General features: G+C 33.7%; 1 protein-coding gene across 5 annotated transcripts in view; it reads right to left on the bottom strand.

The window, feature by feature from the left end:
- UNC13C (unc-13 homolog C) overlaps positions 1 to 16,241 on the bottom strand; it is a 620,140-nt gene that overhangs the window by 175,609 nt on the left and 428,290 nt on the right. For all 5 annotated transcript variants that reach the window (XM_016153676.2, XM_016153674.2, XM_016153678.2 and 2 more), the window contains one exon: positions 2,068 to 2,201. In XM_016153676.2, the coding sequence (XP_016009162.2) occupies positions 2,068 to 2,201 (134 nt within the window). The remainder of the gene's footprint in view (positions 1 to 2,067; positions 2,202 to 16,241) is intronic.

The following is a 16,241-nucleotide window of genomic DNA, read 5'->3' as shown; positions in this document are numbered from 1 at the left end:
AATCTTACAAATGCAACATTTGCCACTAAGACCATACCTCGCACTCCAGATGAGTTCACTTAAAATACTGATTTAAACTAAATAAGAAACAAAATGAAATAATCCTTAGTAACCAAAAATCTTTAGAACATCTTCAAAATTTGAGCAAATATAATAATAAAATATAGATTCCAAAGAGAGGGAAGGCATTAAGGTTTTTTAGGACTAGATTTCACAGAAAACAAGTGATGCTAAACTTTGACATTAAAACCAAAAACAAAAAGCAAAACAAAGACATTTATCTCCTTTCCCTTTGTCATTGCTTATTTTTATAGTTAGTAGACTTAATTTAGCTCATAATTTAATACTTATTTTTTGCCATAACTAAATGTATTTTCTCTATTTCCTTTAATACGGTTATAAAAAGTAAATTCTTTATATGCCTTTCATGGTATATGATTAAAGATAATTCTAGGAAACTTTAATTGATTCCATGATTTTACAATGTATTCTTTCCCAGTCATATCGTGATTTCTGATATTTGGTAAATGTAAATAATTTTTTATTAAAAAATAAAATCCTTTCAAATAACTTAATTAGCATTTCTCAGATTTTTATTTTTATTTGATAAGTCATTTATCTAACATCCTATCTGAGCCCAAGGGTACATCCTATCTAAGTCCAAGTTACTGATCTTTCTATCTTTAGGAAAACTACTCTGTCTTTAAGAAAGTTCCAAAGAGCGAAGGAGAAAAGATAGATATGTGTTCCACACAGCTGCCCAGGATGAGCTGCAGACATGTCATACATTAAAAATGAAGAGCAAGTCCTGGGCCATCAGAAGAAAATAAAAGCAAAGTCTCTACAGATGGTCATCAGAAGATACTCTGGCCACCAGGCATAAACGGTGGATATAGGGGAAAGGAGAGAAGAAAGTGAAAAGACATGATAACAACCTAATGATGTTATCATGGTTGCATATCAAAGAGAGGACCATTTTCTCTCCAATGAGGAAGAATTTGGGGCAGGTGAAAATGGGTGGTTAAAAAGTGGGAGAGGATGAAAGTTGGGATACTTAATTTCTTCTGTAATTGGAATTTCAATTGGCTTCGACATAAGCAAAAAGCCCCTAACCATCTCAACCAGTAGGGTCAAAGAGAATGAGAAATAATAAAACTAGTTATCCATAGTAAATCTGAATCCAGTTCATGTCCTACATCATGGCTTGTCAATTTCTGCTATCCCTGCTGCCCACAGCAGTTCTAGTATAATCAATATACCAGGACATCCTCTCCATTAACCAGACTGCACGTGTGTGGTTGGCAGAGTCAGCTGTTATTTTGCTTGTATAGCTTGCAACAGTGGGCATTAAATCCTAAATGTGCAACATGAAAGTTGGATTGGATCTTAGATATTATCTAGTAATATGTCTTCATTTTACACATGAGTAAACTGAGACCCAGAGAAATTAAATAATTTTCCCAAAGTCTCTTAGCTAAGTGACATTTTGAAAGCTGATGATTTTGGACTCTTTTAATCTTTTTTCTGGAACGGCCACAAATTTTAATTCATCTGTCTTGTCTACCTGCTTATAATTTGTAAATTCTATGCATGGATACATAGGCTTAGGTTATTTGAGAAAATGGAATTGTTCTAATAAATGTTGCATTAAATTTGTTAAATCTGGGATACATAACTATTTTTGAATCAGTTTATTTATGGACAAATCTTTATTATTAGAAAGTCACAATAGAATATGTTTAATACCAGCTGTTTAACATTCTTTTTAATTTGAGGGGGGTGCATTTTTTTTTTATTTTCAGACAATGGAATAGTTATGAAAGGAGACAGAGGAAAGAGACAACTTTTCTATATCAAATGAAAATAAATCTTGGGAAATATTTGTCTCCTTATCCAAAGAATCACACTCTTTGAGGTTTGAATTAAAAATTCATAATATCACTGAATTGATATTTACTGATAAAAGCAGAAAAATATGTCATTGTCATGAGAATGTAAGCCATAATTGGAATATTTGGTTTTCTTAGGTTGAATAAAATCCATTCATTTATAAAACAGTGTACTTACTGATTCAGGACAGGTGTGTAGGCTGTTTTATCCTCATCAATAATTGTAACCATCAGTGTAATAAGCTGGGGCCAAAAATCCAAATTCTTGGTGGTTGGTCCCTGCTCTTCCCGAGGAATGTCCTGTTTCTTATTCTGCTCACCAGGTCATGTAACATGTAAAAGAAAAAGTTAAATGGTATGACCTTAGTCAGAAGTCACTTAAACAGGTGGATCAGAGAAAAGTATTATGGAAAAAAACAAAAAACAAAAAAAAAACCTCTTATATTATGTGAGCCAAAGGTTTTACATTCAGGTTTCCTTTCTTCATTCAACGGGATCTCATAGGATAAAGTCACAAAGACAAGGCTTGTATTTCTAAATATTTTGGTTCTGGAGTAAATGTTTCTCTTCCTCATAATCTTAGGAATTATTACTGTAGAAATTATCCCTTTAATGTGGCTTCTTTAAAAGAGAGAGATTGAATTATGTATGTACAAAGGGCTGTGTGTGTGTGTGTGTGTCTGTGAGAATTTTATCCTAAATATTTTGTGCAAAGTCACATGGGTAGCAACTAGGCAGAACTCAAGGCTGCCTGGTTACAAAGTCAGAACTTAAATTCTACAATATATGCATGTTACATGAATGGCCTGGAACATTCTCATTCCACCTACAAATGTATCTAGCTAACTAAAAATCTATAAGTCTATCTTTCTTTTACACATGTAGACGTGCATATTTAAATCATATTTGAATCCTTCTCAATTTACTACGCTGAATGAATTCTCCAAGTCTTACCTCCAGAGAGTATTGCCAGGATGATCTAATTTTACACTGAGATTAATAGAGTATAATAACAATCTTAAATGTTTCACATATAAACTTCATATTCAACATATATTATTCTTTTAAACATGCTGATAAATTATTCTGGTTATTTTGTTTGGTAGGTATTCTTAGAGCACTCCTTTCACATTTTCTTTTTAATTAGGCAAAAAAAAAAAAAAGCAGAGGTAATTTTCACTCAAGTAAACAAATAAATGGGAAGATTATGGCTTCCCTGACTATTTTTACTAAATTATTCATAAGCTTATAAGTCTGGGATATTTGAAAACTTCAATTTGTGGCTTAGAAAATTCATTGACTCTTTGATATACAAGATAGATTAGATTTTATTAGCACAATCAATTGCCATATCCAACTACCATGTCTGATCTGAAAATCAGCCACTTTCTGCTGAATGGGTAGTTACATGCATATTTTCTAATGCTGTCCAAGACATGTAACTAGATTTGGACAAGTCATCACCCAGTTATTATTCTCCTTAAGTTAAAATATAGTTCTATATTGAATCCACTTACTATTAGAGATCTCCACAGACAGGCTATAATGTACCTTTTGAGACATGCAATTCTTTAGGGGGCTACCAAGCACTGTTGATTTATGTCCACGCTCAAAATGTAATAGATATTAAAAGTTGGAGAGCAAAATAAAATAGTTAAAAAATTAGTGGCTGGCACAAATTACTTCCAACTGCCAGAATGAACTACAAGCAGTCTTCAAAGGCTCTTGAGAACCTTGTATGTCTCGTCCCTGAGAACCACTTGAAAGTCCTCGGTGGGCTTCCCTTTTCAATTCCTGAGGTACCTCAAACTGAGATCTTTAAGGAGAAAAAGGCAGCATGACAGGCTCACAAATATCCAGCTTTGCCTACTTTTAAGTTATATTTTCTATTAAAATTTATCTTTCTTTTATGAACAGGATGTTATTATTGTCACAATAATGTAATTATTTACTCATTACATTAAGCTCAATTGATTTCCCTCTCTATGGTGCATTTAGAAGTCAGAGAACCCAGTGAGTTGTGAAGGTTGTAAATAAAATGAGTTCCAGTGGCCACAGCAGAATATATTAAAATATCATTAATCATCGTGATGTGCACACAGCCAAACTGTATGTCTAACTTATTTCAAATAGTGTGATTAAATGAAAGGAAATGATTATAGATGATGTGTTTAACATCACAGTCACTTATCATCATTCTGCAAAGAGTGATATGGAAAGGAGAGACTAAAGTACATAGTTGAATATGCATTAATTCTAAAGTCCCTTAGCTGTCGCAAATTATACTTTTATTACTTTTATGACATTAGAGGATTATAGATGGTACCATTTTTTTTGCATCAAATTCTGTATGCAGCATCAGAATAAACCAAATGGAATGCTGAATCATCACAACAATATCATAAATTAGGACTTCCCTATTTTACTAGTGCATTTTAATAGACTGCATGTTTAAAATAATGGGGTATAATCATGTGTGTTAGAATACCTACCAAATTTAGTAATAACTAAATTTTTCTAAGTAAGACTTTACTAATATCGTGGAAGACTACTAGTGCATATGACCTTAGACTTAGAAAAATTAAAATAATGGTAGTAGAAATTTTAAAAGCTAATAAGCGCATTACTATTTACTAAAACTCGTATTTGTCATAATAAAAATATATTTTATAGTATATTTATATAGGGTATAAGTATTATATATAATTATAAACAAATACAAAAAATATAGTAAGTTTATATAACTGACAGATCAATTTTAATTATGTTCATCATTATTATTGTGACCAAAATTTACTTTGTTAATAGACTATTGAGGAAAGAAACTTGAAAGTCTGTCAATATAATGAGATTTTTTTTTAACATGGAAAGTTGCCAGGATATAGGATCAGCTGGAAAAAAAGCAGCCAATTCTCATGTTTACAAAGGATATTTCACTACAAAAAATGCTTCCACAGATAAGCTGATAAGATGTACACTATAGTTTCATAATTTCAATTAAGAAAATGTAAAGATATTCCTATCAAGAAGAGATCAACATAGAGAACTATTAAGTGCAAAAAACAAAATTGTTGAAATAGATATCTTCATGGTAGTAAGACTTATGTAACACTTCTAAGTTTCCTATACAATATTTCTGTAGTATTCCACGTATTTGTTCAATGAGTATGCAATTTTAAAACTCTTTTATAAAGGTTTGGCCAGACAAGGCTTGTAAGGAGATATTTGGTAGAGAAATGTAAAGATGTGATGCTAAATGCAAATACATACAACAGAAACCTACTTAGATAATTACTAATAATATGAGGCTACAAGCTCTTGATAACATATGTTTTTCTAACAATAGTTTCACTGGATGTTAGTGAGTTTAACACAAAACACATGATTCATGCTTAAACCAATTAAGAAGATGTTGGCTTAAGAAAATTAAATGTTATTGCAGACTTCTTTGAGTAATGTGTTAATGTGCATTGTAGTTCTCTAAGATAGTTCTGAAACTTTAGTATGTTATTGGTATTGCTGGGAAGACTTGCTTAAACACGGATTGCTAGGTTCTACATCCCAAGTAGCTCTTGAGTGAGGCCTGACCTCCACTGTCCTTTTTCCACACCCCATCTTGCAAAAGTATCCACAGAATAAACGTGACTCTGAACATACTCTGGGAAACAAAGGGTTATAAAGATAGATGCTGTTAAATCCTGAAATACCTAGTATGTCATGTTAAGAAATTTGCTTTTAAATCAAAAGCAAATTAAAAGATTTTAAACATGAGAGTATTTAATTACAATTGCTTTTTAAATGACCTGGCAGTTGCAGTAAGTTTAATGAAATTAAACTTAAGAAAGAGTTAATAAGTTAAATTGATAAAACTCATTGCCTAGTTGGTGAGAAAAAAGACAGAAACCAAGTGGCACTATCTAGAAGGAAATTAGTAGATTGGTCTGGAATTTTAAAAGCATCCTGGATAATTAATGTAGATAGAACTCCAGAAGTGGCAGCTGAGATTAGGGAGTAAATAAGATTACTGGAAGAAAGAAAAGAGAATTGATGGCCAAGGGCAAAACCTTGGGGGTGGGGCTGGAGGGGAATCTGACAAAGGAAATTTCCTAGAATGCTAGGAATTTCCATCCTGAGAGAAGAGGAAGAGTAAATAGTAAAGGTCTGAAATAACCCCCACAAGGAACGAAACAGAGCTTTAAGTTGAACCCACAGTGGCACTGCCAGGTAGCCTGGGAGCTCTGCTGAGACTGGGTCCCTGATCATATAATGACACCGCTCTGGATTATCATGAATTTTATCCAGCACTGGAGTTAGAAGCCAAGGAAACAGTTCTGGATTTGCTATGGGAGTGCAATAAAAGTAGGAAAGGAGAAAGAGATTTGTGTGTTTGATGAGAATGGTTGAAGTGCTGGAACAAATATTTACTTTTGGTCCAGAGGAAGAAGGAAGAAAAATGGAAGGAAAGATGGAGAAATGTACCAAACACAGCAGACATTGAGAGCATGAGAGTGCGAGGCAGGAATAGAGATTAGGTAAAGGGCTCTTAGAGCTGAGGCCTAGGGGAACCAAGGAAAACAATTTCTCAGGTAAAATAATGAAGCTGTGGTATTGCCGAAAATAACTTACAGAATTTGTGTGTATAAATAGGGGACCGTTACAGTGTATATAGCGAGACTGTTTTGGTTCAAGGAAAGTAAGTGGCAATTAAAGGTTTTGGAAACAAGGTTTATAGATGCTAAAAATTTGGAAAATCAGGACAGTGTGAATATAAAGACACACAGAAGAAAATAAAATAGAGGTGATCCTGAACACTTAAAAAGAAAGAAGCTTCGAATAAAAAAAAAAAGGCTGGCAAGATAAATTAATATTAAACTGTTAACTAGCTCTTATATGTTTGCAAATTCCTCTGAGTTAGCTGTATATCTCCTCATGTATCTGAAATAAGAAAATGTTAGCACTAGCAGTGCACAGGTTAGAAAAATGGAAACTCTGGTAATAGTTTTGGAAGCAGATCATAAAGTTTCAGATGCTCAGGGGATATGAGATCCTTGTGAACAGTGATGTGGATGGTTTATCAACTAGGAGAAGGAAGGACATTTATATTGCTCTATACCTATACAGGACCAGACAGAATTTCTCCAGGTACCTTTCTCCTAGCCCAGGGCAACCAGATGAAACATTCTCTCTATGAATGGAGCCACCTTCTTGCTTCTCTCTCCCAGATACTGCTGCCCTCCCTTTTATGGTCTCATAATACTTCCACAACCACCAAAAGCAGCAACACAGCTCATTCATGTTCAGTCATCACAACAAAACCGTTAGCCTTGAAGAATGAACATACAAATGAACAATGGTCAGACCACATATGACAGAAACCTGACCCATAATCTCTGCAGCAACCAGTCCAGGACACCAAACAATAGCCTCTGCAACAGTCAGCCCAGAACGGTCAGGACTTGGTCTGTGACCACCAGTTTCCTCATATTTTGCCCTCACTTCCAATGGAGGATCGACCAGAAAAAGCCAAATATGCTCCCCAAACCAATCATGCAAGATGCCCTTCTGGTTAGCTGACTCCCAGTTGTCCCATGCCAACAAGCTCCAATCATATCAGACCTGATGCCTTCCCTGATTTTTGCTAGAAAGCTTTCCCATTTCCCTGCCTGCTTTGAGTCTCTGCCAAATAAAAGTGATGCTGGCTGCCTTCCTTGTTATACAAGATCTGAATAAATAGCTTCTGTTTGTTCTCATTTGGGTAGTCTTCACTCATTTCCAAATATCAAAGACAAATGTTAAAATGCTCATTTCAGAAGTAAAGAAACTGAGGGTTACCTTAATTCCCATCCCTCTTCTTAACTGAAAACAAACATGTAGACCACACTTAAAAATTCTTACCCTTTTTTTTTTTTCTTTATATCTTCAACTCCAAGACCTGGTTATACAGTTTACAGACACAAGACAATCATTACCTCCCACTAATAATACTGAGCTGATTTTTGTTGAGTTATATCTTGAATGGTAAGGAAAGTTTCCAGAGAATAAAGTATTGATGTTTATGTGAGATCTCTACATACTTTGAGTTCTTGAGACTGTCACAACTGCTTAGCACTTATTTGCAGTCTGAGAGTTAGAGGCACGATCAGAGACTAGTTCTAAATTAATTTCCTTATGTTTTCCCTCCAGTTTTAGAGCTTTCTTAATTGACATTGTTGTATCATAAGAACCCTGTTGTCTCAAAAGTTCCTACTAGTTACTAATTGAGTCTTACTGTTCATATCACCCTAGTCCCTTCATCTGCTTCTCACAATTAGTGTTGGTGTAATTCCGCCCAATTTGGGGCAGTATGGACAATTAGACATGAATATAATAGGAAGACCCAGAGAGTATAGCTCTTAACTCTTCACAGACTCCCTACTCTGCTTGCCCAAATAGAAAACCATCAAAATGATACTACACTGCTAATAATGATCAAGGAGTGAAAGTGTAGACAGGAAGTAAAGAGATCAGGATGTGAAAGAATCTCATAGAAGTTTCCACATAGAAGAGGAAGAAAATGAAAGAGAAGAAATATTAAGACACATTAACTTTATGTGAGCAATTCGACCTACAACCCCTGTTCTCTGTCAGCTCAGACAAAGGCAGTTGGGCTGAATTCCACAGTCTCCCATCTGGAGTGATACCAAGATGACTATCTACAGGCCAGACAAGAGAGGAAAAAATACAGAAGTTAAAATCAATGCATTAGTATAAATGCATGTTTTTATCTCCCTTCTTCTCAACTTCTGCCAAGAGCTCATAGACCCACCACATTGCTGTATCTCTGTTCTTTAATCACATTGCAGTACTGAAAAGGCTACAGACAACTTTTTTCAATTTATGCAGTCAACAGATGAGAAAAATGAGGCTGACATATTTTAAAGTGGTCCATCCAAGCTCATATAAGATCATAAAGTCAGATCTTGAAATTCTTATGTTCTCTAGAAAATCTACTTCATTCTACCTTCCTTCCCCTAAAGTTAAAAATTACTCGTTAAATAGCAGAAAATAGAGTTGGATTTTGTTTGCAAGGCATGAAGAAGATAATTACGTTGTTAATCAATAGAGTTTATGACCCCTCCAATTAAAGAATTTGAAAGCCATTGCTAAATAGAGGCATTAGTATTTTTAATTGATGACTTAACAAATCTCCTTTTATATCTTAATACCTTGTATAAATGGGACATCCTTTTTAAGGTGGTGCCAATACTTCCTCACTTTTTCCCCTACCTTTGGCAAAGTTCAGTCCATCTCTTACTTAGACCATTTGCAAGTTCATCACTTTTGATTAAGCCCCTTCAAAGTGTTCCCACTATTGATTTTAAATGCCACTGTCAAAAATGCCTTATTCACCTAATGAATTTTACTGACATATAGTAAGTCACTTAAACTTTGGCGATAACAGGAGAGATTTGGAGAAGTTAGGATGTATGAGGCTGGTACCTAGATTCTCTAATAAACTTGAACTTGATCATACACTAAATGAATCACTCTTAGTATTCTGGCTATGCCATGGATAAATCTGAGTTAAATTCCATTGCAGATAAAGTTGTTCTACCTTTGCCTTTCTGGAATAGCTGAGGCAGAGTCTATATTCCGATTGCCATGATTTATTATTGTATAACTGGCTTTTCAAATCCATACAACAGTGCCTTGGAACAATGTGAATAGCAACTTATACAGAGAATCTACAAGAAACATACTGAGGGGTGATAGTTGAGACTTTTTCAAAACTGCCAGTGACCAGTGTTTTTCTAAGTCTGGTCCATGGATCATCTACATCATAATCATCTGGGCCACTTATTAGAAATATATTTGATTTTAGAGCCCCTGTTGTGGACCTACTAAATCGGGATAACTGGAAGTATGATCTAGGGGTCTGGACTTAAACACACAGCTCTGCTTTTCTGCAGTCCTACTTCATAGGAAGAACTTAACATAATTTAGCCAGGTAAAAATAGGCGTTTTTTCTTTTAAGGAAGATTGATGATATAGTTTCTCTAGGAGGCCAGTATCGGTAAGAGGTTTGCTAGATTTTGCATTCTGTCATGATAACAAAAGACTTTCTCTTTTAGGCTCTACCTTCAGAGAACCTGTACTATGACAGAAAGAGCCACAAATGGAAAAAAACCTCCATTTTTACAGACTTTATATGAGTGAGAATAAAACTTGTCACTAATATTTGAATTAAATTTATTTGTTTTAGCAGTTGGTTTGATCTGTAATAATATATACTGGTTGTTCTTTATAAAATTTAAACTCTCCATAGGCTTTTTCTATCTCTGTTTCAGGTGTCATCTACTTTTTTCTTGTTTGTTTCTGTTATCTTCTCAAAACTTTTTCTGTCTCTAAAGGAATCTTGAAACACTGTGAATAACCCTTACACATTTTCTCTTCTTAAGCTTAGTCATTTTAACATGTTTCAGGAAAGTGATTTAGATATTTTATCCTTGAAACTGACATAAATAATTTATCTTCAATACTTAAGTTCCTCATTCATGGAAAGAGGATATGATTTATTTGAAAGAAAGCAGTTACTACTGGATACTGTGTGGCAGCAATCTGAAGTACACTCTGTTTTTGATGGATTAAGAATTCTCTTAAAGATAGAAATAATAAAGTCTCTTGTTCCAAATAGAAAAGATCTAAGGAAATGACTGAGTTACATGGAGAAGAAAAATACTGTGATTTTAAAAAAGAGAAATTCTGCTTCTAAGCAGGTATATTTGTTTTCTCTTGCTTTGTAAGAAATTACAATTTTAGCAGCTTTAAACAATGCATATGCATTGTCTCAGTTTCCATGGGTCAGGAATCCAGGATAATCTGCTTGGTGTCCCACAGGCTGCAATTAGGTGTTAGCCAGAACTAGGATTTTTCATCTGAGGCTCAGGGTCCTCATGCAAGCTCATGTGGCTGTTGGCAGAATTAATTTCCTTATATCTGTAGAACTCATGAAAGCTTGATTTTCAAAGCCAGCAGGAAAATCTCCTTGACCTCAGAAAAGGCCCAAGCTTCCTTTTCAAGGACTCACTTGATTAGGTCAGATCTACCCAGTATAATCTCTTTTTTCATTAATTTCATAGTCAAACTGGTTAGAGATCTTAATTACGTCTATAAAACTCCTTAGCCTTTAACATATAGCAAGCTATTAGAGGGGTTAGGTTTGTTTTAGATTTATGGTATTTGCCATATTCTATTGACTAGAAGCAAATCAAAGGTTTTGCCCTTACCTTAGGGAAAAACCAGAGCATGACTTATTGGGCTATCTTGGAATTCTGTTAACTACTGCAAAGTTATTTTAATACTTCATTTAGGAGGGAAATGATATTAAAAACCCCAAGCTTGTAGAAGCCCACTAGCTATACTTATATTATTTAAATATAAATAATTTATATTTAAATTAAATAAATTCAAGTACTCAACATTCATATGTGGATAGTGGCAATGACTACTATATTTGGCACTGTCGATATAGAACATTTCCATCATTCCATATAGTTCTATTGGACAGCATTGCTTTAGAGCACCCTTAGGTGAAAATTATTTATGCAATTCACTTTATAATCTGTTTTTAGGTAACCCATGGTAAATTAAACTGTTACACACAGCAGTACTTATAATTCTCAAACACATGTGCTGAAGAAAAAGATCATGACACTGAAGAATATATTCAGTATGATTCCATTTATATCAATGTAAAAACAACTAAAATTAGATATTAATTTTGAAAAATATTTATATCCGATAAAACTAAATAAAGAGCAAAGGGATCATTAACATAAGCTTCATGAAAGTGGTTGCTTCTGGGAAACTAGATCTTATCAGGGTAATCTCTTTCAAGATCTGGGTTACAAGTGCTTAAGTGTTTATCTTATTTTTTAAAACAATATTAACTATTTTTTACTTAGGAATATTTTTAAAAATAAAAATAATTTTTAAAAATGTGGGCTCTTAAGAAAAAAAGAGATTCTTTTCATATTATTAGTAAATAATAGGTATGATTAAGATAAAACCCACTGATATGACATGTAACCATTTTAAGGAATCTTTTATTGTAAACAAAGCTATAGTAAAGCCACAGACAAATCCTGAGAATCCCAAAATAACACATGAACATTAAAGATATCAAATGGAATTATAAGGCTTATTACTTAATTATATCACATTAAACTTTATATTTCTTATCCACAATAGACTAGTGGACTAAGAATTATTGATAACCCTCAGACCAGTCAAAAAAGTTTTGAAATGAGTTGGGAATGTTTATTCAACTTTGGAAATTAAAAAGGCGTTATATTGATGGCAAGAATAGGAGATGTGAGAAATTAACAATTAGTGAAATTTTACATTTTAATGAAGATTGATGTTTCAATTTTTAAGCTGTATCAGTGGGTTCTTTTGAATTTTAGATTTCTAATTCCTATGAGAAATTTAGGTGCTTATTCTTTATCCAGATACTTAGGTGAGAGATTCTTACTATAGGCCAAAAGACAGAAAATGGTAACTATTCATTGGAATGCTGCCTTGTAATTTATAAATAAAAATGTGACAAGATATCAGGTTAGAAAGCAGAATGATCAACTAGAAAACACCAAATTCCTATTTTGTCAAAAGTAGACTGAAAGTCAAGATGCAGATGGGGATGATTTGAAAATTAGCACTGCGTTACCTGCAGATGTCATGATGCCATATAATTGTCAGATTCTCACAGAGAGTTTAAGAGTTGAAAAGAGATTTAATGCTTTCAAATCCTATTTTCTCTAGAATTAATGATAAGCAAGCAAACTTTATCTGTATGCCTACATGTCTGTATTTCATTATAAGAATTTGAGTTTATGTAGTCAACTAAATTGCTTGAGGGTAATTCAAGGTTCCAAAATTTTATGTCACACTTAGCAAATATAGACAGTCATTAGAGCCTTGCTTTTATAAAACTATTTCTCAGTGTTGAACAGACATGCTAAATGTGGTCAGTAAACAGATCAGATCAGTTTGTTTCCATCACTTACTGAATAGATGCGGCAAGCACCAAATTAGTTTTTTGTTGTTTTTGTTTTAATCTGTGTGTGGAAAGAGATGTAAATAGTTAATGTGACACTGAACAAATACTATCATGGAAACGCCAAGTGTTAGCTCTATAGCAGTGTCATAATATACCAGTGAGAATGGCACCAAAAAACCACTGATAATAGGTACAACCAATGAGTTCATAAGAAACAAATGTTGCCTATTATTTCTTAAAACAGAAGGATAGAATGTAGCCAACACTAACTGAGAATCTCTGAAAACCGGAGATTCCGATACAACCAACTCTCATTTTTTCATGAAAATAGTAGAAAATGGTAAGTGGATAATCAGAAAAGCACAGACAGGTCCTCATCCCCTTTATTTTCTGTTAGGCATGTGAATTGACTAATCTGAGTGCCACTTTCCTTCAGCGTTTATCCACCCATTAGTGAAATAATAAATCAGTAAAATTGTCATAAAAAATGGAAAAGGGGAATCTAAGGATCTTTCTTTTGCAAATAACCAAAAGGAGGGTACGCTTTCTTCATAGCCTATCTTTAATTTTACAGATGATAGCACCCATCTGAAATTTCCCTCTGGATTTATCAATTCATTGGGTAAACATAAAATTTATGATGCATTTTAAAAATAGTATGGCTTCTTATTAATGTCTGAATCATAACTTGCGAGTTTAGTATTGCATAGGGAACAGTGATCTAAATAGTCAATTACCAATTCAATTGTAAATGTGGTTGTTATGTTGGATTGCAATAAGTGAAGGGCTTCAACAAAGGCAATGTTTTTACTGAGAGAGAAAAGTAACCAAATTAACCTTCAAATAATTTCAGTTCAGAAGTACCAACATTAAAATAAAATAAAAAAACTGTAATACCCTACCATTCAGCTGGTGGACACTAGCTTTCAAAATTCAACTTTTCTCTGGCTAACAATTCTTTAACCCACAAAATCTATTTCTGTAATTTATTTGTGGATATAAAAACACAAAGATGTTCAATTTTTTAATTGTAGTGACCAGAAAAAAATATATTCTTTTTTATTCATTTGTAGCTCTGGGAGGTCCTTATAAAGTATATTTGAACAAATCATTCCTTCATGGAGGAGGTGATTCCAAATTATTAACAAATTATATAGTCGTTTAAAACAAAAATGTTGTACTGATTCAGCCACTCTCCGGATTTTATGAAATAGACTCTTTAGCCTTAAAAATAATTGAAAGGATAATACTAAAAATTACTATTTAACAAGTGCCCACTCTGTTTCAGTTACCGAAACAGAGGTTTTAAAGTCGTGATACACTTATGATAACTGCTTATTGAATTATTGACCTAGATCTAGTCTGTGTAGCAAAAAGCCAAATCTCCCTTGATGAATTATCCACATTTAGTGCAAATAGTAGGCACCTAGAAGGCGATCATTAAGTAGTTCTTAAGAAAATAAACATAAATTACATGTTAGTATCACCATATTATGGGTAGAGAGAAGAAATGAAGCTTAGAAAAGAGAAATACTAACTGATTAAGTGTCAGTGTTTACCCACTGTTCAAATTCAGTTTTTTCAGAAGTGAATATATGAAGCACCAAGGCACTTCACAGGGAAGATATTAATTTGATTATAGAAAGAAGGTCTGATACTTAAAAAGCTACCAAGGAAAAGGGATGCGCTAAAAGAAAACACGTCTTGATTCCTACAATAGAATAGCAGAAAGAACATTTATTAGATTTGAGAACAATCCATCCTATAGATGACACTGTCCTTGAATAGTCATTAGTTGTACCCAGTGTCATCTGTGGCTTATCGAAGTCCAACAATATAAGGCAAAATTTCAGTGGGGAGAAACTCTTGTTAACAGTCACAGAAATGCAGGGATTACCCTAGGGTAAGGCAAGTGAGGTGCCTTGTGTAAAATTTAAGGGACAACCCTTTACTTGCACAATTCAGGGAGTCTTGCCCTAGTGAAACCTGGTTGTTGCCCAGTTGTAGTGTTGTAGCACAGTGTGAATTTCAATATGTACTTTGAATGCCAGAACTGAGTTTTCCAATGTGGTCATCACTAGCCAGATGTGGCTAAATTTAAATAAAATTTAAACAAAATTAAAATTTATTTCCTCAAATGCTCTAGCCACAATAGCTGTAATTTGTTAAATCATTTGCATTTTCTCTTTGGAGATTTTTAAATATTTTGAATTGACCGATTCTATCAGTATTTGTTAAGCAGATACCATGTGCAAGGCCCTGTGTGTGGGTGGGGCAGGGGGAAGAAAGGGACTCAGATATGAACTGGACTCAATGCTCCCTCTAGAAAGGGGCTGTGGTATAATAGGTGAGCTAAGACTTGCAAAAATAAAGAAATAAATAAATGACGATAATAGAAAATGAAACAAATTCCCAAATAGGAGTTTAGAGTGTAGAGAAATTTGTTGTTATATCAAGAAATTTTAATAAAAATGTGGTAGTTAAATTGAGCCTATACGGATAGATAAGGTTGAGAAATGTGAATATAGTAGCAAGAAAGCTATATGTAAAAAAGGCAAGACAGTAGGAAAATGTGAGCCATATATAAGAGGAACTGTTTGTTTTGCTTGGAATATAAGGTATGTGGGAGTTAGCATATTTTCTTATATTTTGTTGGTACATTTTGTTATGATAACTTTTCGGAAAAAGTTTTTTAATATAAATTTTAATATACATAGATTTAAATAAGTAATTTTCATGTCATTAAGAGTCAATCTTATGCACAATTAAATTTCTTGCACTGTAAAGTCACTTTTAGCTCCTGAGGTTCGATGACATACACTCAGGTTTACTATGAGAAGATAGCAATGTCAGATGTCAATAATTCATGATCTAACTGGGTTTTGGGAATAGCGTCCTGCTATGTTTTATGGGGATATTAGTGCCATGTAGCCCTTAGATGATGGCATAGTATACACATGTAATTGAGGGCTGTCCAAAAATGCTTTACAGACAGCTTAGCCATTTTTTAGAAACATGAAGGAAGACATTTTCTATGGATTTTCTGTAAAATATCTGTGAGAGCTTAGGCACATTGCCGCAATAAAACACCATCTTTTAGGATGTTGTTTAATAGAAATATCACTGAGAGATTTCTTTTTCATCGATGTCAGACATTTCTTTCAGGAAACTGCAATACACTTACTGCCACTATCCTGGGTCAAACAGTCATTTTTAAAACAATTAACAGATCATATTTATAATGTTAGCACACAAACTTTATAGAACCAAGATACCAAAAACAACAAAAAACTACAGGTACCAGTATGGATGTG

Source organism: Rousettus aegyptiacus, unplaced genomic scaffold (genome assembly GCF_014176215.1).
Source record: "Rousettus aegyptiacus isolate mRouAeg1 unplaced genomic scaffold, mRouAeg1.p scaffold_m13_p_3, whole genome shotgun sequence".
NCBI lineage: Eukaryota > Metazoa > Chordata > Mammalia > Chiroptera > Pteropodidae > Rousettus > Rousettus aegyptiacus.
This window is presented reverse-complemented; position numbering and strand designations above follow the sequence as displayed.